At 33.1% G+C, this 24,791-nt stretch overlaps 1 protein-coding gene across 1 annotated transcript in view; it reads left to right on the top strand.

The window, feature by feature from the left end:
• The window catches only part of LOC127164030 (protein phosphatase 1H), a 97,243-nt gene extending 80,366 nt beyond the window's left edge, over positions 1 to 16,877 (top strand). Inside the window, exons 9-10 of the mRNA XM_051107669.1 lie at positions 11,285 to 11,436; positions 12,311 to 16,877. Coding sequence (XP_050963626.1) covers positions 11,285 to 11,436; positions 12,311 to 12,458 — 300 coding nt within the window. The 3' untranslated portion in view covers positions 12,459 to 16,877. The remainder of the gene's footprint in view (positions 1 to 11,284; positions 11,437 to 12,310) is intronic.
• The last annotated feature ends 7,914 nt before the right edge of the window (positions 16,878 to 24,791 follow it).

Genomic DNA, 24,791 nt, shown 5'->3' with positions numbered 1-24,791 from the left:
ATGTTAAATCTGACAAACTGCCACCAGCGTGAGCCCGATGAGAGCCAACATGTGGAACACACCAAACAAACTAGCCAGATACCATCAGCTTGGTGTGTCCCAGCCTTTAGACAATTGGCTTCAGTTTTTTAAAGGTGCTGTGAGCTCTATGAACCTGTTTCAGTACAGCCTTTCCTCATCCAGTTCTTCTGCAATTTGCCACTGGCTCTGATGTCTCTATAGTAGTTTAAAATGAGATACATTCATCTTGGGTAAATCTAATGGACAATCTTTGGTCTCATTCATCTATTATTTGTTCCCAGGCAAAAAGTTTTGGCTGAATGCAAAGTTTGATAACTGTACCCTAACAGATGTACCCTTCTCGACATAATGCTATCCACAGTAATCCGCTACAGTGTCTGAGGAAGGGGGGGGTTCTAGTTTTCCGTGGTCTGTGTACACAAGTGGGCAGGCAGTATGCTAATGTTTTCATGTTGACGTCAACATTAAACAGCTTAGGATTCATTTAAAAAATTATTCGTTTAAATGACTCAACTCTTTCTTTTGAGAGACAGTAACTTTATACACCATGCACTTTCAGATTTAAAAAATTGCAGGGATGTTTTCATTCACTTTAAAGCTATCAAGGTAAAGGTAAATGTGTTATCAAAATAAAGTGAATCCACTTTTACAGTGGCTGTTGTTGTTTATTAAATATTACTGTTCAATAAGTCGTATTCAGTAACAGTATTTGGTATTGAAAAAACGTCTGTGTGTTAGTGATGGGGATTTTGGTTACATTGTTACAGCATTAGATGGTGACGAGATGTCTTAATGAGCGAGTCAGTAGCAGACTTTTATTTTAAAAGAGACTGAAACAAGGTTGTAAACAAGGACATTTTTACTTTCAACAACACCTTGTAAGACGCAACCAACAAATGCTTTGAACAAGGTTATCATTGGAAAACCACAGTTGAAAGGATAGTATGAACAGAGAAATAACTTTCTTAGCCGACATTAAAACTAATAAAAGACAGAGATGAAAAAATGTTATATTAAGGATGTTATATCTGATCACACTTGCTCAGTTGATTTCTCTCTCATAATTCTCTACATAGTACAACAAGCTTTCAATGAAGCAACTCAGCGTTCCTTTGTTGCTAGTTCTAAAGTGTTAGTAACAAAAGGTTGGGCTCATCTGTTAAACACAAAGGGTTCAGATACTGGTTGATTTTTATTTCATTTACACAGTTAATTTAGTCGTACTGTTGTATAAACACAAAATCACACTCGTAGCTACGGACGGGCGATATCTTATTGTTTGCGATATACAGAGATATGGGGATATTACCCATTTTTAGTGGTCGGAAACCAAAATGTTGGTCACTTTGTGTATAGCTGATACTTATTTTATTTCAAGAACAATGTCCAAAGAAGAAATAATGTTGAAATTATAATTGCATATTGTTTCCCTCAAAACAATTGCATAGAACATACCTGTTTGAGTCTCATAAATATTATTTTCCATTCTATGTTCTATTCAGTTGTTTTGATAGAAGGAAACAAGATACAATTCTAACATTATGTCTTCTATAGACATTTTTCTTTAAATATAAGTACCAGCTGTATACAGAGTGACCAACATTTGGTTTTTGACCACTGAAAATGGGTAAAATCCAACAATCTGGACATGGAGCCTCATTGAGATCCCCATATTGGAATATTATATATTAATATATTGGAAATTAAGATTTCAATAGAAAAGTTTATTAACAACTTGAATCTAAAATCATATTGCAATATCTTTAATACTTCTTGAGTTATAAATTACTAAAATAATTACTATTATTATTAAAGTGATATTATAGTCAATCGTTTACGCCACTAGTTTACGCACGTTTATATTAAATTAATTATACTATAGTAAACCAATGAGCCTTGTATAGCCTAATCCGCCCTCAAGCGGACGAATAAAGCTTGTAGCTAAAGGAATGACAATGAATGTCTAGGGAAAAAATAGCTATAACATATTTAATGTAGTTATTACTAAACTGTTTTCTGAGTCAGTGTTGGCTGCAGAGATGAAGCTGATGATGCTGATTTGCCATCTTCGCAATAGAAGAGACATTTCATACGACTTACAGTTCAGTACAAAGCATGGTTTGCACAATAAATAATAGATTGTAGCGTTGCAAACGGACCATTGGTTTAATATAATTAATTGTGATGCGATCTAGGAAAACCCGTCGGATGTCGCGCTGGGACGTTTTCAGGAAATTCGAAATATAGGTCGAATGTCTTTTTTTTTTTTTTTTTTTTTTTTTTTGTCAGAATTAGTTTTCATTCAGTTGTTATAACATCTTTTCTATCATCTCTGAAAATGTTGTGGCGAAATTCACTTGTTTAGTGCAGAAAAATTGCGATTTATGTTAAGAAGGGCTGCTGAGGTGCTTTCTCTTAACACCACAAACCAGTTAACCTATCAAAATAAACAACGTAACATATATAATAAAGGTGTATCATTGCACATTCCCCGCCAGTCCTGTAAACTACGACACGCAAGGTTTTTATTTATTTATTTATTTGTTTATTTTTCAATATTGTGAGATCGCGGAGCGCAACAACGCAGTCTTAAGTACTGTAACTTAGCTGCTCTCTTAATCCTACTCGTCTTATTATTAATGGACTATTTCACATTCAGAGATGAAGGATCAGATGATGAAGTAAGTTACTAAAGAGGAGGAGTCCGATGACGGTCTGTTTTGTGCACAGTGTTTGAACAGTTGTGCTGCGCCCATTTTTCTAAATGTAAACTTCAAGGTAGGCTACATTATTCGTGCTATCTAAACACAAGGGGTGATCAAAAGTTCGGAGACTATGGCCATGATAAACAACGGAAAACAGACGTTAGTCTGTTTGTGTAATGGTGCAGTATAGCGCTCCTGACTTGACAGACAACTCTCGTGAACTCAACTCACCCGTGAAGTGAAAGTAAAAGCCGTCTCACTTTAAACCCGTTTTTCTCAAAATTCCATTCCTGAAAATCGTAGCTATATCGTCCAACTTAAGATAGCCATAATTACTGTTACGTTCAAGCTATGGACATAAATAAAAAATTAGAAATAAAAACAGTTTTGAAAAGGGCTTGAACCCAGCTTCCATATGGTATCAAATAAAATGTAAAATTTCACCATGTGTTGAGTTTTCCTAAATCGCATCACAATTTAATTTAAACGTGCAATTAGCCTACTAATGGCTTAAACGAGCGACTATAATACCACTTTAATAATAATGAAAAAAAAAAATAACAACAACAATAATAATAATAATACAACGAAGGAATAACCGACAACGTGCCATTGAATTACAGGAAAAAGGTACTGTCACGAAGTTCTTGTTTGGCAAAATTAATATAAGCTATTCTGTTAGAATATTCTGTTCAATAATTTTTTTTTACTATATTTCTACGGGCAGAGGAAAATAGCCAAACCAAAAAGAAACAAAACAATGTAACATTCATAAAAGCGTACACAAAATGCGCAATGCGCACGTGACTGGGGCTATAGTGCCATCTAGTGGTCGCCCATTTTCTTATAGGCTCAGCTGCGTGTGGATCGCGAGCTGTGTGTATGTGGATTGGGCAAGGCTAAAAGGGCGGAACGAAAGTCTCAAAATTCAAATAGAATCGACTCAGAAGAGATGTGAATGAATTCACAAATGTCTATGTTTGAACAAAACGCTGCGCATTTATTGAAAGCCGTTTTAACATTTAATCTAAATGCCGTACTAGTATCTATTTTCATGCTACTAGTACTTTTTTTTTTTTTTTTTTTTGATACTACTATCTTTTCCATTAAGTACAAGTATTTATTCATTAGCTACAAGTACTTATTATTTAGCTACTAGTGCTTATTCTTTAGATAGTGTTTATTCTTTGTAAAATGTCTTTTGTAAAGTTACTAGTAGGCTACTTATTTATTAGATACTAGTTCTTATGTTTTAGATACTAGTACTTATTCCAATAGTGACTAGTATTTAATTACAATCTTCCTGTTAAGAAACTAGAATACTAGAATAAAAATACTAAAAATAAAAACAACTAGTACTTATTTTTTAGACCAGAGATATCCTGAACTTAATATATACTAGTACTTTTTAAATTTGCATTTCTGCCAGTATGGTAATCGTATGTTGAATATTACCCAGCAACATACAGGAGAGAGATTAGAGAGGAAATGGAAAAAAGAGGCAGATGTACTTTTTTTTGAGGAAATCACATAGAAAAAAAACGATCATTTGTACTCAAGCACATAGAAAACATATTTTTGCCAGTTTTGTAGACACTATATTTCGTAAGCGTAGTAGCCTAATGTGTTTGTTTGGTCATCGGTTGCCAACTGGTGGCAGAATGGAGAAAAGACACCAATTTTATCTATTAATTTTGTCTTTTTTCTCCAGTAAAAACAACAAATATCATATCAGGGCTGTACTTTTTTTGCATATAGCACTAGTGCTACAGACATTGAATGTTTTTACATAAATATTCTGTACAGGGCACACTGGTGCTACAGGTTTTCAGACAAACATTTTCTTTGTTTTGAAAAAAAGGCCAAAAACACACACACACCCACACACGCACCAGGTGTGCTGTATGTGTAGGGCTGCACAATTTGGCCAAAATGTTGTTTTTATATATTAATATAACTAATAATGATTATGGTTATTATTTCTATATAGAAACATTAAACAAAATAAGGAATATAATTTTTTTAATAACACTATTTCACTATAATATAAAAAACTGAGCATTTAAGGATAAATACAATAATAAATGCTGCAAGAAAAAGAAAAAATATACACTTCTCTACACTGGAGAAAAACATAAGGATTTGCAAATGTTTACTTAATTATCTTTGCTATTTCTACCTAAATCAGGGTTTTGTGAGCAATAAGGAGTACTCAATTAATGTAATTTATTTTTCATTCATACTTGTCGCTGGAGGGCGCCCTCCAGAAGTGAGACTCACTGATGATGTTCCAGGAAATCCCTTCTGTGGACAAAGGCTGTAGGTGTTTTGTTGTTGTTGTTGTTTTGTTTTTTTGTTTTTAACAATTTTCCATTGTTAAACACATTTAACAATACATCCAAGCAGCATATAATAAACAAAATAATACCAAATAAAATAAAATAAAAATAGTTAAAACATGAAAATAATTTTATAACACAAATTAAATTACATGGGGGGGGGGTTAATTCAATTCATTCATTATGTTGACAGAAGTTTAGAGAGTTTTAAGGCACTTTTTGATTTTAAATGTTTTATGGATTGAAATAAAATTCTAAAATCGTTTTTTAAATTCTGTAAAACAAAGGAGAAGCTTTAACAAATCTACATTTGTGTATATAAAACTTTGCTACAATCAACATATTATTGCACAGAAATTCTATTACTTTGATTTGCATAAAGATACCAAACTTAACAATGTGATAGTCAAAGGCAGGCATTACATTTTTCGTCTTCAACCACTTATACAATCTGTCCCAAAAGGATCTAACAATAGTACAACTGTAAAAAAGATGTTCCTGTGACTCGATATCTTTCGAGCAGAAAATACATACATTACTATCCAAATTAAATCTCATTCTAAGAAAGTCATTACATGGGTAAATGTCATTGATTGTTCTGAAGTGTACTTCTTTATTATTTTTAGTATTACAGAAGAATATTGTACTATACCTTTAATTAAATTCTTCAAAGCTACAGGAATAGCTTTGACAACTAAAGAAAATTGTCTATATGAACAATCCAAAATAAATTTTACCTTAAAATTGTCAAAACTTACCATCTTCATCCATTAAATGGATTACATTCCAAACCAATCTTTATAAAATAAGGATTTCCTCTTATGTAAAATGCATCTGTTATTCCAGATCATAACATTATGGGGAGTAAAACTGTGCTTGTACAACATTTTCCAATATAGTAACACCTGCGCATGAAAATCAGATAACTTAAAAGGCAGTTTAACTGGGTCAAAATTACATCTTAAAAGAAAATAAATTCCTCCAACTATTTGGAAAAGATGAAAAGGAATACTAAACCATAAAGATTGTTCATCTCTTACAAACATGTGTAACCATTTTAACTTAATAACTCAGTTCATTGCTCCAAAATCAATAACATTCAACCCTCCTTCCTCCGTTAACTTTACCATATCACCTTTCTGAATCAAATGTTGCTTATTGTTCCAAATAAAATCATAATGAATTCGGTTTATTTGCTTAATACTCCTGTCTGGTACCACTTATGAATATGCTGGGTAAATTAATCTTGATATCCCTTCCATTTTTGTTAATAATATTCTCCCCAAAATTGAAATACTTCTTTGTAACCAGCTATTCAATGTTTTTTTATTTTTTTGTACAACAGCTTGAATATTATTATTTTTTTCTGTTCCTGAAATATTTTGTAATATTCCCAAGTATATGATTTCCTTTTTGACTGGAATATTATAAATTAAATTTTGTGTATTATCGTGAATAGTCAAAATCTCATATTTTTTCAAATGTAAATGTAACCCCGAGGCATCTGAAAACAAAGATACAGCCTTTAAGGCATTAGGTATTTGATTAGAGTGCTTCAAAAATAATGTTGTATCATCAGCTACTTGTGTAATCACCAAGGATCTACCCAAGACATTTAATGGTGTAATATTCTCATTATTCTTAATATACAGTGCTAATAATTCAGCAGCAAATAAGAAAAGAAGTGGGCTGACTGGGTCTCCCTGACATATTCCTCTTTTGAGGAAACCAAAATATTGCAGAGACTGTAAAATAAAAGGGTGTTTAAGTTTATCAAAACCTTTAAAAAAATCCAGAAATAGTATTATACCATTATCCTCTATCAAATGTGAATAATCTAACAAATCTAACACAAGCTGAATGTTATGTATTAGTCCGTTTGGAAGAAATCCAGATTGTGTATCACTAATAATTTTATCTATACCACTACTAGCTAAAGCATGTGTAAGTATTTTGTAATCAATATTAAGTAACGTAATTGGCCTTAAATTGTCAATAAGAGTGTTGTCCTTTTTTGGTTTATGTATTAACACAATTATAGCCTGTTTCATTGAGGTTAGTAATGTATTACTTTCTAAGCATTCCTTCAGTGCTTTAAAGAGCATTTCTCTTATATCAGTCCAAAGAAAAACTGATCTTCCATCTTCCATAGTCCATTTTGACCTGGTGACTTGCCTAAAACCATTTTTTAATAGCTGCATTGAGTTCCTCAATATTTAATTCAGAGTCACATATTGTTTTAAAATCTGGGTCAATTTTAGGAGTATAAGGATAAACTTTTTGAAAAATTTCTCAGAGTTTGCCTCAGAAAAGAAAAGATGAAATATAAATTTTGATAAAACTTAAATACTTCATTACTTTTTTTGGATCAGTTACAATTTTATTATTTATATTTAAAAAAGTAATTGCATTTCTTCCCTGTCTACTCTTTTCTAATCTACTGAAGTAGGAGCTATTTTTCTCGCCATCTTCGATCCATTTTGCTCTAGATCATATATATATGCCCCTTGTGCCTTATTCAAGTACAACTCATCTAATTTAGTTTGTAATCTAATAATTTCTTCCTTGTTGGAATCTAATGATAGATCCTTTTTACAGCAATCATTAATATCTTGTATCAGCTGTCTCTCTACTTCTTTTTGCTTTTTACTCAGTCTTTTACCATAATCAATCGAGTACATTTTCACTTTAAATATAAAGTGAAAATGTACTTGATTGATTATGGTAAAAGACTGCGTAGCCAGCAGATCTATTAGTTCCATGGCTAAATAAGATGGTATCACCCCATTGCTTTCTCCAAAAGGTCGAGTCCTCTGTACTGGAATGTGTCTCTTGCAAGAAAATACACTGTGCCTGTGCCTTTTGCAAAATAAAAATATTGCTTTTCTCTTAATGCTGTCTTTAAGCCCCCTGGTATTTTACGAAATAAAAGAAAACGGAACAAAATATAAACATATTATTCTGTTACAATATGGGTAGCTAGAACAAGCTAACAATAACACAACGCAAAACTGTGTGAAAAAGGGTAATGGTTCCGTTGATCCCTCGAAACATGACCACATGCCTCATTTGTTCACATTAGTATATTCCATCAAATATTTCTTATGTATTTCCCTTCTCAAGGGAAAATCTGAACATTTTCTATGAACCCAAAAGGCCCTCTAAAGTATGCTCTTTTCTTCTGATCTCTTGCCTCTTTAATCTTTGGCCACAACAGCTCCCGTGCCATCTTGTCTTCCTTGCTAAGATCCTCTGCGAGTCAAATGCCAGCCTGTTTGCATACTTCTCATTCCTTGGAGAGCTTCCAGATTTCATTTCTGCATTCCCGTTTAATAAACTGGACAATAATTTGCCTCGTACGACTCTGCTCCTTTCTAACGATGCGATGAACGGTGTCCACCATGTCATGCACACTCCCGGCGTGATTTTTGAAAGAAGAGAAATCACCGTTGCCCTGAGATCCACGCAGGTTCCATCTCCTTTTGTATCTTTTCTGTTCATTACACTTTTCAGCCAGTGTCTTCACTTCGTCATAAAGTTTGCCAACTTGCCAGTCTGAATCAACTGTTTTATTTTTGTACTTGGTTACCTCTTCTCTTCCAGGTGATCAGGCTGGAATTTTCCTCCATTTTCCGGGAGAGATCCTCCACCCTTTTCTCTTGGATGTCAAATCTGTCTGCTAGCTTGTTAACAACTTCCAGTATTTTTTTATTAGTAGCGATATCCTCCAGATGCTCCTTCTCTTCTGCTGCTCGTTTTTTTTTCATCATGTTTTGCAATCTGTCTGGTGTGACTGGTGGAGCACTACGCTTGTTTATACTGCTAGATTTGTCACTTACTACTGTGATCCAGGTTGTCCATCAAACGGAAATAAATGTCTGTCTGTCTTTCGAAGTTCCTGCGTTTATTTTAAGGTAAAAAAATGAGACTTTACTTGATTTGAAAATGATTATTGGACTGCATGGAGAGCTCTGAAAGGTGCTGTTGCTCAGATCGCCATCTGGCCAGAAGTCCCGCTTTTGCTGTAGATCTAGGCTAGTAGCTGAATAACATTCAGATAGACATTTTACTAATGAAACATGAATAAAATAAACAATTATCGCGAAAATATATGTCTTTTATCTGTGTTTTCATGGTAACCAATTAGCAAGGTTGGCTAACATACAAAGCCAGTTAGCCCTACTTAACAATCAGATTAATAAAGCATATTAATGTATTGTATTACCATGTGGACTCTGATTGGACGGTGGAGAGGTACTCATATTTATGTAATGATCTTTTTAGATGAAGATATCTCTAAATACATTCTCACTAGTTCTTTATGAGGTTAAAGATATCACCAAATGAACAGGGAAGGGTAGTTATTCTGTTTTTGATATTATCTTTTCATTTCTGACTAGTACTTATTGCAGTAGTGACTAGTATATATTTAAAAGTGTATATTTAAAAATATTACTAGTAAGCATTCATTAGATACTAGTACTTATTTAATAGATACTGGTACAAATTCATTAGATACTAGTAACTATTTAATAGATACTAGTAGCTATTCATTGGGTACTAGTACTTCTTTATTAAACACTAGTATCTATCATAATTACTAGAAACAATTTTTATCTTACTACACAGATCTGCTTTTATACTAGTCTTATGTTATGACTAGTCCGAATGGCCACAGTAGAGTTCAATTAAACATTTTACGAGTAAAATAAAAAATCTTAGTAGTAACATTTCAAATAAGTACTAGTATGTAACAAATAAGAACTATTATCTAATTACTAGGTATGAGTACCTATTAAGTAAGTACTAGTATCATATAAATAAGGACTAGTATATAATGAATAAATACTAGTATATAATGAATAAATACTAGTATGAAATAATTAACTAAAATCTATTTAATAGGTTAGAGTATCTAATAATAGTTACTAGTATCTAAAAATAAGTACTAGTACCAAATGTTTAACTACTAGTGCATAAAAATTATGTACTAGTCACAACTGGAATACATACCAGTCAAAACTGAAAAGTTGATATCTCAATGACAGATCACATAGAAATCTATGATAAAATGTAAAATTTGTTACTAGTAACAACAGAATAATTACTAGTCACTATTGAAATAAGTACTAGTATCAATTTAATAGATACTAGTATCTAATTAATAAGTACTAGTATCTATTAAATAGATACTAGTATCTAATGAACAAGTACTAGTATCTAATGAATAAGTAGTGTCTAATGAATAAGTACTAGTATCTTTAAAAAAAAAAGGTACTAGTAGCTAAACAACAAGCACTAGTAGCTAAAGAATAAGCACTAGTAGCTAATGAATAAGCACTAGTAGTTAATGGAAAATATACTAGTATCTAAAAAATAAGTTCTAGTAGCATGAAAATATATACTAGTACGGCTTTTAGATTAAATGTTAAAACGGCTTGCCATAGCACATTAATGTAGTTCTTAACTCTGCAGACACCGGTTGAAAAGCATTTGTTTTAGTGTAGTGACACAAATTAGCAAAAATTTCAAATCGTGTACACATTAATGAATTGCACTGGGCCTTGTTCATTGGTAGTTGTGTGTGTGGGCATTGTGAAATGCTGTAAACTTTGAAAATTAAGTCTTAAAATCCAGATGAACTGAACAAGATTGACTTAAGCAAGACGTCAATAAATCCACTCATGTCACCTTGATTCACAAATGCACGGATTCCTTTTTGCATGAGCAATTTATGATATATTAATGCAGAACAGAACATTTTTATTCGCAAACATGTCTGTATTTGTACAAATCGCCACACAATCATTTAATCCCGAATTCCACAGACTCAAATTGAAAGGCATTTGTTTGTGGTTAGTAGGACATATGCATAAAATTTATGCAGAACATTGATTATTATGCGTGCATCTATTAATCATTTTGAGTCTAATATCATACCATGCAGCCACTGTTGCTGTGACACAACATCAGCCCCAACTAAACTTTTTGTGAAATTTTCTTTTTCTTATTTTGTTTGTTTCTCCCCCCTTAATCTACCCACCTTAACTCTACCCACCTCCAACTCCTCCTCCTCAAGCAGGAAGAGTGTCCCTGGAGGACCACACTAGAGACCTTCTGGATTTGGCATGCCAAACTCACTATCTGGATCTCTCACTTTATGTTTTTTATGTCACCAGCCTGAAACTTTACTGAACTGAGCTAAACTTTTTTCTGCAGGTAAAAGTATATAACCTGACTCAATATGAGCACGGAGCGGATGATGTGTTGGTGATGGGAACTGATGGCCTGTGGGATGTCCTTTCCAATGAGGAAGTAGCAGAGACTGTCACCTCATTCCTGGTCAACTGTGATCCTGATGACCTTCACAGGTTGTTATGTTTATTACAGAGCTGTCGCAAGGGCTGTGTGAAGTGTGCAACTGTACAGGGCCTTGCACTTTAGGGGGCCTCATAAAATTTGATGAAGGAATCACAAATTGACTGAGACCCAGGATTTAAAAGGGATTATAAAGAATAAAGAAAAATTGTAAAATAAATATAATTTATTGTCATGCTTTTGAACTATTTTCAAATAACATTATTTTAAAATATGCACACATTCACTCTTAATCATATGGCTCTGTTTAATAATTCTTGTCTCATCACATTTAAATATATTAAATGAATCAGAATCAAGTTATATATTTTCAATTCAAATCAAAATGGCAATATCTGACAAAAAGTTCAGTAGTGTGTGGCACTGGATTAGTGCCATTTAAAATTTCTACATAAAACAGTTGACATTTATTAAATGTGAGCTCTTTCACCATTAATACTGGACCAAAATACTGGAAATCACACTGTTAGACCACTGACTGGTCTAAAATGTAATATTTTTCTAACATTTTACATCATACAGTGCAGCAGAGCACCATCAAGAATATAAAATATTGGGGACGTGTACTCCTCAGCAGTGCTGGACTGATAATCTGGAATACCGGGCATTTTCCCAAAGGGCCAACCACCATTTTTATTAACTGGAAATTAGACTTTGACCTTTTAGCTTCTTTTCTTTGGTTAATATAGTAGCCTATACCTATGTGTTGGTGGGCCACCTGGACCAAAAAATGCCAGGGCCGATTTTTTTTTCTCAGTCCAGCACGGCTCCTCAGTATCTACTGATATTGCATTAATACAAACTACAATACTACTATTAAATCCAACAAAATTTCATACCTAAAAACACTTTGTGTTTTCATCACAGGTACACAATGGCAGCCCAAGACCTGGTAATGCGAGCCAGAGGAGTTCTCAGGGACCAGGGCTGGCGAATCAGCAATGATCGGCTTGGCTCCGGGGATGACATCTCTGTTTATATAATTCCTCTAATGTATGGTAATCGTCAGCTGTAGTGTAGGGTACTATTTTATGTTTAAATTTCCTTCCTCACCTCACTTTTTGGATCAGCATAATGATCAGTCTAATATGAGCAGTCATCCTCTGTTGTAACAACCATCACAACAATTGAACATTTTTAGATGTTTTGTTTGTTTGTTTGTTTTTATCCATTTTGTTGTCACTTCTGAGGAACTATAAAGCACCACTGTGAACATGTTTGCGGTAGGTGGTGTGGGAAGAAGTTATATATAGGCAGCGGTTATTTGCACCAAGTCTAAATAGCGACTGAGGCTATTTACACTAAGTGCAAATAGCAACAGATGCTATTTACACTCAGTAAAAATAGCATATTTTCTTAGTGATAGATGCTATTTACGCTAAGTGCAAACAGCAGTGGGGTTTATTTACACCAAGTGCAAATAGCTATAGATTCTATTTACACTATGTTAAAACAGCAGGATTTTCTGATATATGTAGGTTTGAGTGGGGGAAAATGCCCCCATGGGGTAAAACGCCCCCTACTGTTTTTCCCAAAATATCCACAAGATAAAGTCAAGATAAATGTTTATTGTAACTATGGACTACCTTGGTAAGAGTGGTGCAGAAGTATTCAACATGAAGCTTACACTGGTAATGTACCTGAGAGAAAACAGATTTCATAGTAAATTATATAAATTTTAGCTGTAAGAAAAATGTGTTTTAAAGCTTGTTGTTTTGTAGAACATCACAGTTAAAAATGACATGAGAACAATAGGGCCTGTAGATAGGGACTACATGTTATTTAATAAAAATATATTTTCAGAATGACATAATTTTTTTTTCTCAAGCATAGTCAGTGGGTTAAAACGCAATGGGCTAACATTTTTTTTCAAATAGGCTATTATAATTTTGTAATTAATGATAATTGATTGTATTCTTTTTAATTTCAAGCCAAAATTGCCTGTACTCTGAATTTGCAGTAAATGTTTAAAGTAAATTCTATGTCAGACTGGGGGGCATTTTATCCCACCCATGGGAGTATTTTACCCCACCTGTAGGGCAAAATGCCCCATTGGTACAAATTTAATTTTTGTTAAATCTAATAACATGAAAACTCTGGACATTTTTCATACTTGAATTAAAATTTATGTTATTGTCACTAAAACTATGATAACATTTCAAAACACATTTAACTTTTCTTACATAGAAAAAAATTAAACCACTCTACCCTAATACTTATTCCAAATAAAAATCTGTGCCTCAGTATTGTAGTACATTATAAAACAGTATACAATAACATATTGAGTGTAAATTATAGTTTTATTATATAATCATAATTCAAATTATTAAATGAATGCCACCTTATTGGGATAATAAAGCCCACTCTACACCTACCCTAACCCTAACCCTTTTCAATTATTTCCTTCATTTTTATTGAAAATAAATGCCTTTCTGACATGATAAGAGATTTAAAAAGAGAGGGAAAAAAAGGTCACCAATAGGTGGATGCAAACCCAGGTTAATCGGGTCAAAAAGACCAAAAAGACTATAGTACACGCTTTACCAACTACGTCACTGAAGTTGTTATTTAGCAAGCATCTTTTGTAATGTTGACTATCCCAATCACATGTTCGTGGGCAGAGTTAGTGTAAATAGCCTCTGCCAACAAAGAGAGCTATTTGCACTTAGTGTAAGTAGACACTCCGTTATAAGCAAGTCCTTTAGTTTTAATGTGGTTATTTAAATAGTCTGTTAATACTTATGTTGTATTTATGTTTGCTCTAAGAATCAAGCTCTCTTTTCCTCTCCCGAATTCCCCCATAACATTGTTGTTAAACATTCACCATAAATACTACATTACAGTAATTGCAGGTGACATTTTATTTTTTGTGAGTACCTCATTCAGGCTAAAATCTGCACGGGCACAAGACCATAATTCCATAAAAGAATCATAATTTCCACAATCGTAATTCCATAATCATAATTATACATTAATTGTATTATAATTCTCAGGGACCAGGGCTGGGGAATCAACAATGATGGGCATGACATATAGTACTTACATGTTTAAATAGGCGGAGCAAGATACTGCATCACACTGTGACTGGGTTTACAGGGTCAATACAACTGACAGAATCCCATAGTATTAAAAGTTAATTCAAACACTGAATCCTTGCCCTTAAAAACTGAATAGAAAAATATCACACAATATCTGCATGTTGACATCTGCTAAATCCAAGGTACCATTAACCAAAATACCCTATAGATTGATTGAAAAGTAAGTAAGTAACTATTTAGAATTATTATTAGGTAAATTAAATTTTTGTTTTAACAACTGAAATAATTTTAGAGTGCCACTGTCAAATAACTGGTCCAACTCCAAGATTCCCCTCAGTTCCCCTTAGCAAAAGCCAATGTTCTGAATAGCAGAGGGTAGGTCAGGGTTGAATGAAATACAAATACAAGATTTAAGGATAAAATATATGGAACATTCAAATACTTCAAAACATCTTTCCATACTAGGAGCATGTTTGATACTAACTTGCAGTAGGAATGTTCTTAAATGCCAAGTGAGGAAAAAATAACTGACAATATAATGTTAATTAATTTAGTTAGACATACTGTAGCTGTCTTCCTAAACACTTCATCAGTGTATGTTGTTTTATTTTTTGTTTGTACATGTATAATTTCCTAAATCTTTATAATATATCTTTTTTTTTTATTATTGTTATTTTTAGTAAGGAACCGTATTTGTTTTGCTATTCTAAATGTACAATTATAGTTTTATGTAGTTTCTTTCTTTTCACCACTTGATGCCAATGCTATTCTCTAACAAAAAAGTATCAAAACTTTGTTTGGACATGTTACCATATTAATACCATCTTTTTTGGGTATTATGTACCATGGTAATACCATTGCATTTTTTAAAATTTACATTTATACATTGTTTTATCTAAAGCCACTTATGTTGCTTTAAAGTAGGTATATATATATTTTTTTTACTTCTTTCTTTGGGTACCAAACCCAAGACCCTAGCATTCCTAACTACTATGTACTTACATTTAAATTAATCAGTTGATACAATGCACTTACATGCGTACATACATGTTTTTACATTGTACTTATATTTTAAAAATTACCTGCGTGCGATTACATCTGTAATTAATTTCTGTAATTACATTCACACTGTTTACCCATCCTTTACACTTTAACCCACACTTAAACATACCCATACCACCAAACCTGTCCCTAACCTTATCACTCCTCAATGAAAGCAAAAGTGTTTTGCAATACAATATGAACACAATAATTACACTGTCCTTGGTTTTTTTTGTAACTATATAGTAGTTAAGGCCACCTAACATAGTGGAACCCAATCAAAAAATACTTTTATTTCAAATTATGAATGATTATTGATGTAATTAAAGTTAAAGATCTACATCAAAACCAAATTCATTATAAATGTCATAATGCAGCAAAAATCATAGTATTATAGTGAGATTAAAAATTGTGTTTGTTTTTATTTTCACTATTGTTTTCAGTCTGATATCACAATCACATTAATGTCATAATAATATTGTTAGTGGTATCTTACTGTGAAAAGTTCATTACTATTGTAAAGAAAAGTCAGAGGGATCAAAATACTTTTATACATTCAAAATAAAGTGTACACTGTAAAAAAAAAAGTAATTTTACGGAAAATAACTGATTTTTTCAGGTTGTTTTCTTTTATTTTGAATTGCAGTCAAAACTCTGTAAAATGATCTCTAAATTGAAAACTTGGCTGTTATTTTAAGTATTATGACATTAATTACAAATTACAGTAATTTAAGTATTATGACATTAGTTACAAATTACAGTAATTCACATTTTTTATACTGAAAAACTGCTGTTTTTATACAGTATGTTTTCTGTTTTCTTAAATTACAAACAAATAATGTAAAATTACAAAAAAATATGTAATTAATACAATAACAAATCCATTAGATGATAAAACGGTCAAATGACTGGCAGTAAAGTAAAATCTCCTTATTTAAATAAGTTGACAAACACTGTTATTTTACAGGTATTTCCTGAATTTAATGATCAAGCACCTTGACTGTAGAACAAAAGGCAAAAAACGGTCAAATGACTGGCAGCACAGGGTGCCAAACAAAAACCTTAAAATTAAAGTCAAATCTCTTTATATAAATAAGCTAACAACACTGTTAATTTACAGGCATTCCCTAAATTATTACAAACAAACACCTTCACTGTAAAATTAACTTATTAATTAATTAATTACTTAAATGTCACATGACTGACAGCAACAGAACATGAAACACTAACAGATCTCAGCATCTAGTCTGACTTTATTTCTTTCATACAAAACTTCTTATTGAGAATTAACAGATGTTTATATGTTAATGTTTTTATTGAAAATAATAAAGTTTGAAGTCACCATTGTGGAGATAAGCATTTGGTTTAGTTGGGCTCTTGACCCTTGACTTTATAACTTCAGTTTTACACTGGTTGCTATAACTGTGTGTTTTAAAAACACACTTGTTCTAATAAAAACTGGTGAAGAAAAGCTGGTCAGATAAAGCTGTTTATTCATGGATGATAATTTAATCACCATAATGGCCTGACTAACTAAGCATATCAGGAGTATTATTGCTGCATATGTTAGTTTTAAGCTCTGTAGTCTTATGATGTTCAATCGCAACTTCTTTTTTCTTTTTGTACTTTTTTTATCATATGTTTTTAAGCGTTTGTTGCACACAAACATCTAGAATCAACACATGAATCTCAAAAATGGTGACAAGCAACAAAAAGCTTATTTTGTGATGTTCAGGGCTAATATGAAAATTTTGTCGATCGTCACCATTGTTGAGATTCATATCCAGATTCTTGATGTCTGTGACTCTACATCTTCTTGACTAAATAATTTTTTTCAAAAAGATGTTGCTTTCAAAGTAGTAAAGCGGGATGGGATTTGAATTCTAAGACTACAAAAAGAAATTAATAACATTAATTAACATGCTCAGACACTAGATTTCTGATGAGATTAGCAAATCAAGCCACTACACAACAACAAGATCACCCACAGTACATAGCCAAATTCATCTGACCAAACTCTTTCTTGCTGGTTTTTCTATAACACATGTGCTTTAGAAACGCACAGTTACAATTAAGAAAGACAAGGGTCAAGAGCCCAACTAAAGCAAATGTTTATCTCCACAACGGTGACTTCAAACTTTATTAATTTCAATTAAACATCAACATCTAAACCTCAGTTAATTCTCAGTAAGAAGTTTTGAATGAAAGAAACAAAGTCAGACTGGTTTGTATTAAGTGAAGATGCTGAGATCTAGAGAGATCTGTTAGTGTTTAATGTAATTTTACAGTTTTTGTTTGGAAGCTCCTTCTGCCAGTCATTGACCGTTTTTTAAAAAACGGTCTTCAACCATTATTTCCATTAATGGTAAACGTTTTTTTACGTTTAAATTTTTTACAGTGTGTGGCAAGAAATGCGAAAAAATGCTCTTAAGATTCTGAGTGACTTTTATCTGCTTTCCCCATCAGTTATTGAAATCAGAGACAGGTGTTAATCATTACACATTTTACCTATTTTCTTACCAATCGTCTTGTGACCCATTCTCGTGTAGCCGACTCCGCTTTACTCCCATTTGCCACATACCCCTACTGCCCGACTCAGGCTGGGGAGCTTTCTCTCAGGAGAGCCCTTCATGCTCCATGAGACACTTGTCCGTAAGAAGCTGAAAGGTAGCCAGTGCCCAGAAGAGCCTGAACAGAACACAATCTACCATTATCTGCCAGTATGCCCTTTGTCAAATCCAGTGTTGAATTAAAGCGAGGCATACCTAATCAATCAAGCAGCTTGTCAACTTGCAGCATTGGATAACCATCAAATTTCGACACAACATACAATTTAAGAGTCCAAACAAAACCTTACTGAGTCATCCATTTTAAGCACAAAAATACCAAAAACACTTAAATTCTTCTATTACGGACGTATCTAGTATCGCTTTCAAATCATTCTGAACCATTTTGCACTTGTGTTCAGGTTGTCGATAGGGGCAGCTGTGCATCACCAACCCTGGGGATGCCTCAGTATGTTGCTGGATGAGATTTGTATAGCCAGGTAAGGGCAAGAACACTTAATTTAGAACTAGATGTCTAGAACAATACAAGCACTTTATCTCCCAGTGCAAATTCATGCAGCTGTACGCCCTTATTATACAGATGACTTTGTCTGTCCTGGGCCTGCAAGCAAATTCTCTGTTGAGATCCCCCTCAACGTGTTGAATTTTGCTCTGCGACTAGGACAAAATCTCAAGATTAATGCAGACATTAATACTCTCAAGAATAATGCAGACAAGGGAAGGGAAGCTGAGGTAAACAATCAGTGATAAAATTAGAACAAAGAAACGTATTAAAGGCAATAGGGCAAAAATGGCCCAAATGAAACAGAACTATGTGAAAAACCTTAAGTATTAGAAACATGAAATATTACCTAAATTGTTTGTCCAAAATATATATGGAAAGAGAGAGAGAGAATGAATATAGATTTATTCCTATTATGGTTAGTTACAAAAGTGATTCAGTCCAAAGTAGCAAGGAATTTTCTTTATTTTGTTGTTTGATTAACATTAATGAGAAAGACAGCACAAGGTTTATTAGGTTGCTCCCACTTTAAAAGCGATGGACAGTTCTAACATACTGAGAGACATTGTCTTTCTCAGCTTTTTAATTGACATACTTGACCTATTTTTTTGTTTTGTTACTCTTTACTTATATTTATGGTCCGGAAGCACCTTAAATATTTGGGGTTTTTTTTATTGCATGTCATAATATTTATTCAAAAACAAACACGTATGTAAATACTAATATTATATAAATACTGAAACATTGTTCAGGTTTCAATTGCACATATATTTGCAACATAATATGTAAAAATGCTGTTGAGCTGAATAATTGTGTCTCAATGTGTTTTTTAACTGTCACCTTGCTGTCATCGCATTTGATATTGTTGTACACAAAACTATATGTTCTATACAGACCTATAGGTAATACACAATCCAGAGAACCATTTGCACACTTGATTCACCACTGTGAAAGTAAAAGGTGTTTTGTAATTTTTGTAAAATTCAGCTGAATGTGAACGCGAAGTACAATTATATTTTTAATGCTTGTTAATGTACTTAATGTACAGTTGTGATACATATATTTACGTATTTCAAAAAATAAACACTTTGATAGTTTTTATGAGTCTGTACTGGTGATTACTGCAAATTAAGAATCTGAAATATATATGTACAGGTGCATCTAAAAAAAATTAGAATATCATGAAAAAGTTTTGTTGTTTAAATTTTGATGATTAGAGCTTACAGCTCATGAAAGTCAAAAATCAAAATACTAGAATATTTCCTAAGATCAATCAAAAAACGGATTTGCAAAAAAGAAAAGTTCAGGTTTTTTAAAATGTTAATTTATGCACTCAGTACTCAGAACAGGGTTGGGCACCCCTGATCTACAGGCTATTACGTTAACCAGCTAGGGGTATTGACATAAGATTATTGATTATTCTGAGTTCTCTGGCAAAGAAAAAGGGCAATAGGGCAGCACAAGGTGTCTAAGAAGAAAACCTTTGGCTAGTAAAGCAACAGTACTGGTCATGTCGTTTAATTTAAAGGTATTTTTGTATTAAAAATATAATATTTCCAAATTCCAAACTTTTGAAATCACAAATGTCATCACCAGGGGTGCAAGATTTTTTTTGCCATGGATCCAAAATTGTGTGGACATCTCTATTTTCCTTTTAAGTAGCTCGTGAGCAATGATAAAATGAAAGTCAAATCAATGTCAAACTGCATTTGAGGAATCAAAATGAACTCACTCTCAACTGTAGGCCAAGGTTAAACTCAACCCCATGGTATCAAGGTTATTATTGTGGCAGAAATAAAACCATGCCACATTTGTTCGCACATAACATGGGAAGTTGCTCTGTCCACACCACACTTTACCTCTTTTTAACATTTCAAGCATTTCATCATGTATATAAATTAAACTGATTCTGTGTCAAAAGTATAAAATATTATCCTGCTATTGTTGATGTGATCAAAGTAGGTTAAGTGTTTTTGAGGTAAAAAGGCCTATGCAACTTTTTGAAGTGTGCTTGAGAAATTATCTGGTAATAAGACAAGGAAATTGTTGATAGTAATATTTGAAATTGATTGAGCCTATCATTCTCAAGGTGGATAAAGAGTTAAAATGAAAATCAGATAATAAAAAAAACTGTACATGACAGAAAATGGAAATGACATACGTTTAAGCCATGCTCATTGTATTGATGGCATTTAAAATAGGAAGGTACAAAAAGGAGCCAGCACAACCCTTCACAGGTGACAGCAGCTCTATGCCTGGGCATGGTTTACTCCACCAACAAGGACCAGTGGGGATGCGATTGTGGTCTCAGGTAAGGATCTTGCAATGATCAGCAAAATTTTTGACAGTGTAACATCTGAGTCCAAGCCTATTAACTTAAACTACACTAACAAGTCTCAACAACCCCACACAGCACTGTGAGGGATCAATGTTTCATATGCATGAAAGGAATGTTATTTGCAATGCAGAAAGACACTTCTTGATGTGTTAGAGGTTTTATATATTTCATATTTAGTTTTATATTTCATTTTATAAATGCATAAATCGCTAGTTAGAGCCTAAGTGCATAAATCGCTTATGTTTTCCAGGAACGCCAATAGTGTTTTTAGTCACATCTCGCTAGTTCATGAAATGAAGGCTTGACCAACATTAAAAATGTTTCATATGCATGAAAGTTATTTTTTCTCAGTGCAGAAAACACTTCAGTTCATGCAGTTTCATGAATAAAGTTGACCAACATTAAAAATGACATTAAAAATTTTTTCATGCATAAATTCATAGTTTAGTCAGAAAACGCTTCAGTTTCATGAATAAAGCTGACCAACATTAAAAATGTTTCATATGCATGAAAGGAATGTTTTTACAATGCAGAAAGAAAGACATATTTCATATTTAGTTAGAGCCTAAGTGCATGCAAAATCGCTTAGTTAGAGCCTTCCAGGAACTCCAATAGTGTTTTTAGGCATCTTCGCTCATGAAACCAAGGCATGTTTGGAAACGCTCTAAAACGTCTTTTCTCAGTCAGAAAACGCTAGTTCATGCAGTTTCATGAATAAAGCTGACCAACATTAAAAATGTTTCATATGCATGAAAGGAATGTTATTTACAATGCAGAAAGACACTTCTTGATGTGTTAGAGGTTTTATATATTTCATATTTAGTTAGAGCCTAAGTGCATAAATCGCTTAGTTAGAGCCTTCCAGGAACGCCAATAGTGTTTTTAGACATCTCGGCTCATGAAACGAAGGCATGTTTGGAAAAGCTCTAAAACGTCTTTTCTCAGTCAGAAAACGCTAGTTCATGCAGTTTCATGAATAAAGTTGACCAACATTAAAAATGTTTCATATGCATGAAAGGAATGTTATTTACAATGCAGAAAGACACTTCTTGATGTGTTAGAAGTTTTATACATTTCATATTTAGTTAGAGCCTAAGTGCATAAATCGCTTAGTAAGAGCCTTCCAGGAACGCCAATAGAGTTTTTAGGCATCTAGGTCATGAAACCAAGGCATGTTTGGAAACGCTCTAAAACGTCTTTTCTCAGTCAGAAAACGCTAGTTCATGCAGTTTCATGAATAAAGCTGACCAACATTAAAAATGTTTCATATGCATGAAAGGAATGTTATTTACAATGCAGAAAGACACTTCTTGATGTGTTAGAAGTTTTATATATTTCATATTTAGTTAGAGCCTAAGTGCATAAATCGCTTAGTCCAGGAACGCCAATAGAGTTTTTAGATCCTAGGTTATGAAACCAAGGCATGTTTGGAAACGCTCTAAAAAGTCTTTTCTCAGTCAGAAACGCTAGTTCTTGCAGTTTCATGAATAAAGCCAACATTAAAAATGTTTCATATGCATGAAAGGAATGTTATTTACAATGCAGAAAGACACTTTTGATGTGTTAGAAGTTTTATCCATATTTAGTTAGAGCCTAATGAAACGCAAGGCATGTTTTTAGGCATCTAGGTCAAAACCAAGGCTTGTTTGGAAACGCTCTTCTTTTCAGTCAGAAAACGCTAGTTCATGCAGTTTCATGAATAAAGCGACCAACATTAAAAATGTTTCATATGCATGAAAGGAATGTTATTTACAATGCAGAAAGACACTTCTTGATGTGTTAGAGGTTTTATATATTTCATATTTAGTTAGAGCCTAAGTGCATAAATCGCTTAGTTAGAGCCTTCCAGGAACGCCAATAGTGTTTTTAGGCATCTTAGCTCATGAAACCAAGGCATGTTTGGAAAAGCTCTAAAACGTCTTTTCTCAGTCAGAAAACGCTAGTTCATGCAGTTTCATGAATAAAGCTGACCAACATTAAAAATGTTTCATATGCATGAAAGGAATGTTATTTACAATGCAGAAAGACACTTCTTGATGTGTTAGAAGTTTTTTATATTTTTATTTAGTTAGAGCCTAAGTGCATAAATCGCTTAGTTAGAGCCTTTCAGGAACGCTTAGATTTTTTTAGATCCTTCATGAAACCAAGGCATGCCAAAAGCTCTAAAACGTTTTTTTCAGTCAGAAAACATTTATGCAGTTTCATGAATAAGTGAAACATTAAAAATGTTTCATATGCATGAAAGCAGAAAGACACTTCTTGAAAGTTTTATATTTTCATATTTAGTTAGAGCCTAAGTGCATAAATCGCTTAGTTTTCCAGGAACGCCAATTAGGCATCTCGGGTCATGAAACCAAGGCATGTTTGGAAACGCTCTAAAAGTCAGAAAAACAGAAAAACGTTTTTCAGTGAAAAGCTTCATGAATTTCATGAAATGAATAAAGCTGACCAACATTAAAAATGTTTCAAAAGGAATGTTGAATAAAGTTTTGAATAACATTAAAAAAAAATTTTTCATATGCATGAAAGGAATGTTATTTACAATGCAAATGTTTCAGAAAGGAATTGATGTGTTAGAAAAAGACACTTTTTGATGTGTTAGAAGTTTATATATTTTCATATTTAGTTAGAGCCTAAGTGCATAAATCGCTTAGTAAGAGCCTTCCAGGAACGCCAATAGAGTTTTTAGGCATCTAGGTCATGAAACCAAGGCATGTTTGGAAACGCTCTAAAAAGTCTTTTCTCAGTCAGAAAACGCTAGTTCATGCAGTTTCATGAATAAAGCTGACCAACATTAAAAATGTTTCATATGCATGAAAGGAATGTTATTTACAATGCAGAAAGACACTTCTTGATGTGTTAGAGGTTTTATATATTTCATATTTAGTTAGAGCCTAAGTGCATAAATCGCTTAGTTAGAGCCTTCCAGGAACGCCAATAGAGTTTTTAGGCATCTCTAGGTCATGAAACCAAGGCATGTTTGGAAACGCTCTAAAACGTCTTTTCTCAGTCAGAAAACGCTAGTTCATGCAGTTTCATGAATAAAGCTGACCAACATTAAAAATGTTTCATATGCATGAAAGGAATGTTATTTACAATGCAGAAAGACACTTCTTGATGTGTTAGAAGTTTTATATATTTCATATTTAGTTAGAGCCTAAGTGCATAAATCGCTTAGTAAGAGCCTTCCAGGAACGCCAATAGAGTTTTTAGGCATCCTAGGTCATGAAACCAAGGCATGTTTGGAAACGCTCTAAAACGTCTTTTCTCAGTCAGAAACGCTAGTTCTTGCAGTTTCATGAACAGAGCTGACCCACATTAAAAAAGTTTCATATGCATGAAAGGAATGTTATTTACAATGCAGAAAGACACTTCTTGATGTGTTAGAGGTTTTATATATTTCATATTTAGTTAGAGCCTAAGTGCATAAATCGCATAGTCGCTTAGTTAGAGCCTTCCAGGAACGCCAATAGAGTTTTTAGGCATCCTAGTCATGAAACCAAGGCATGTTTGGAAACGCTCTAAAACGTCTTTTCTCAGTCAGAAAACGCTAGTTCATGCAGTTTCATGAATAAAGCTGACCAACATTAAAAATGTTTCATATGCATGAAAGGAATGTTATTTACAATGCAGAAAGACACTTCTTGATGTGTTAGAGGTTTTATATATTTCATATTTAGTTAGAGCCTAAGTGCATAAATCGCTTAGTTAGAGCCTTCCAGGAACGCCAATAGAGTTTTTTTAGACATCTCGGCTTATGAAACCAAGGCTTGTTTGGAAATGCTCTAAAACGTCTTTTCAGTCAGAAAAAACGCTAGTTCATGCAGTTTCATGAATAAAGCTGACCAACATTAAAAATGTT

The sequence above is a fragment of the Labeo rohita genome, chromosome 4 (genome assembly GCF_022985175.1).
Source record: "Labeo rohita strain BAU-BD-2019 chromosome 4, IGBB_LRoh.1.0, whole genome shotgun sequence".
NCBI lineage: Eukaryota > Metazoa > Chordata > Actinopteri > Cypriniformes > Cyprinidae > Labeo > Labeo rohita.
Note: the sequence above shows the minus strand (reverse complement) of the source record. Positions and strands in the feature narration are given on the sequence as shown.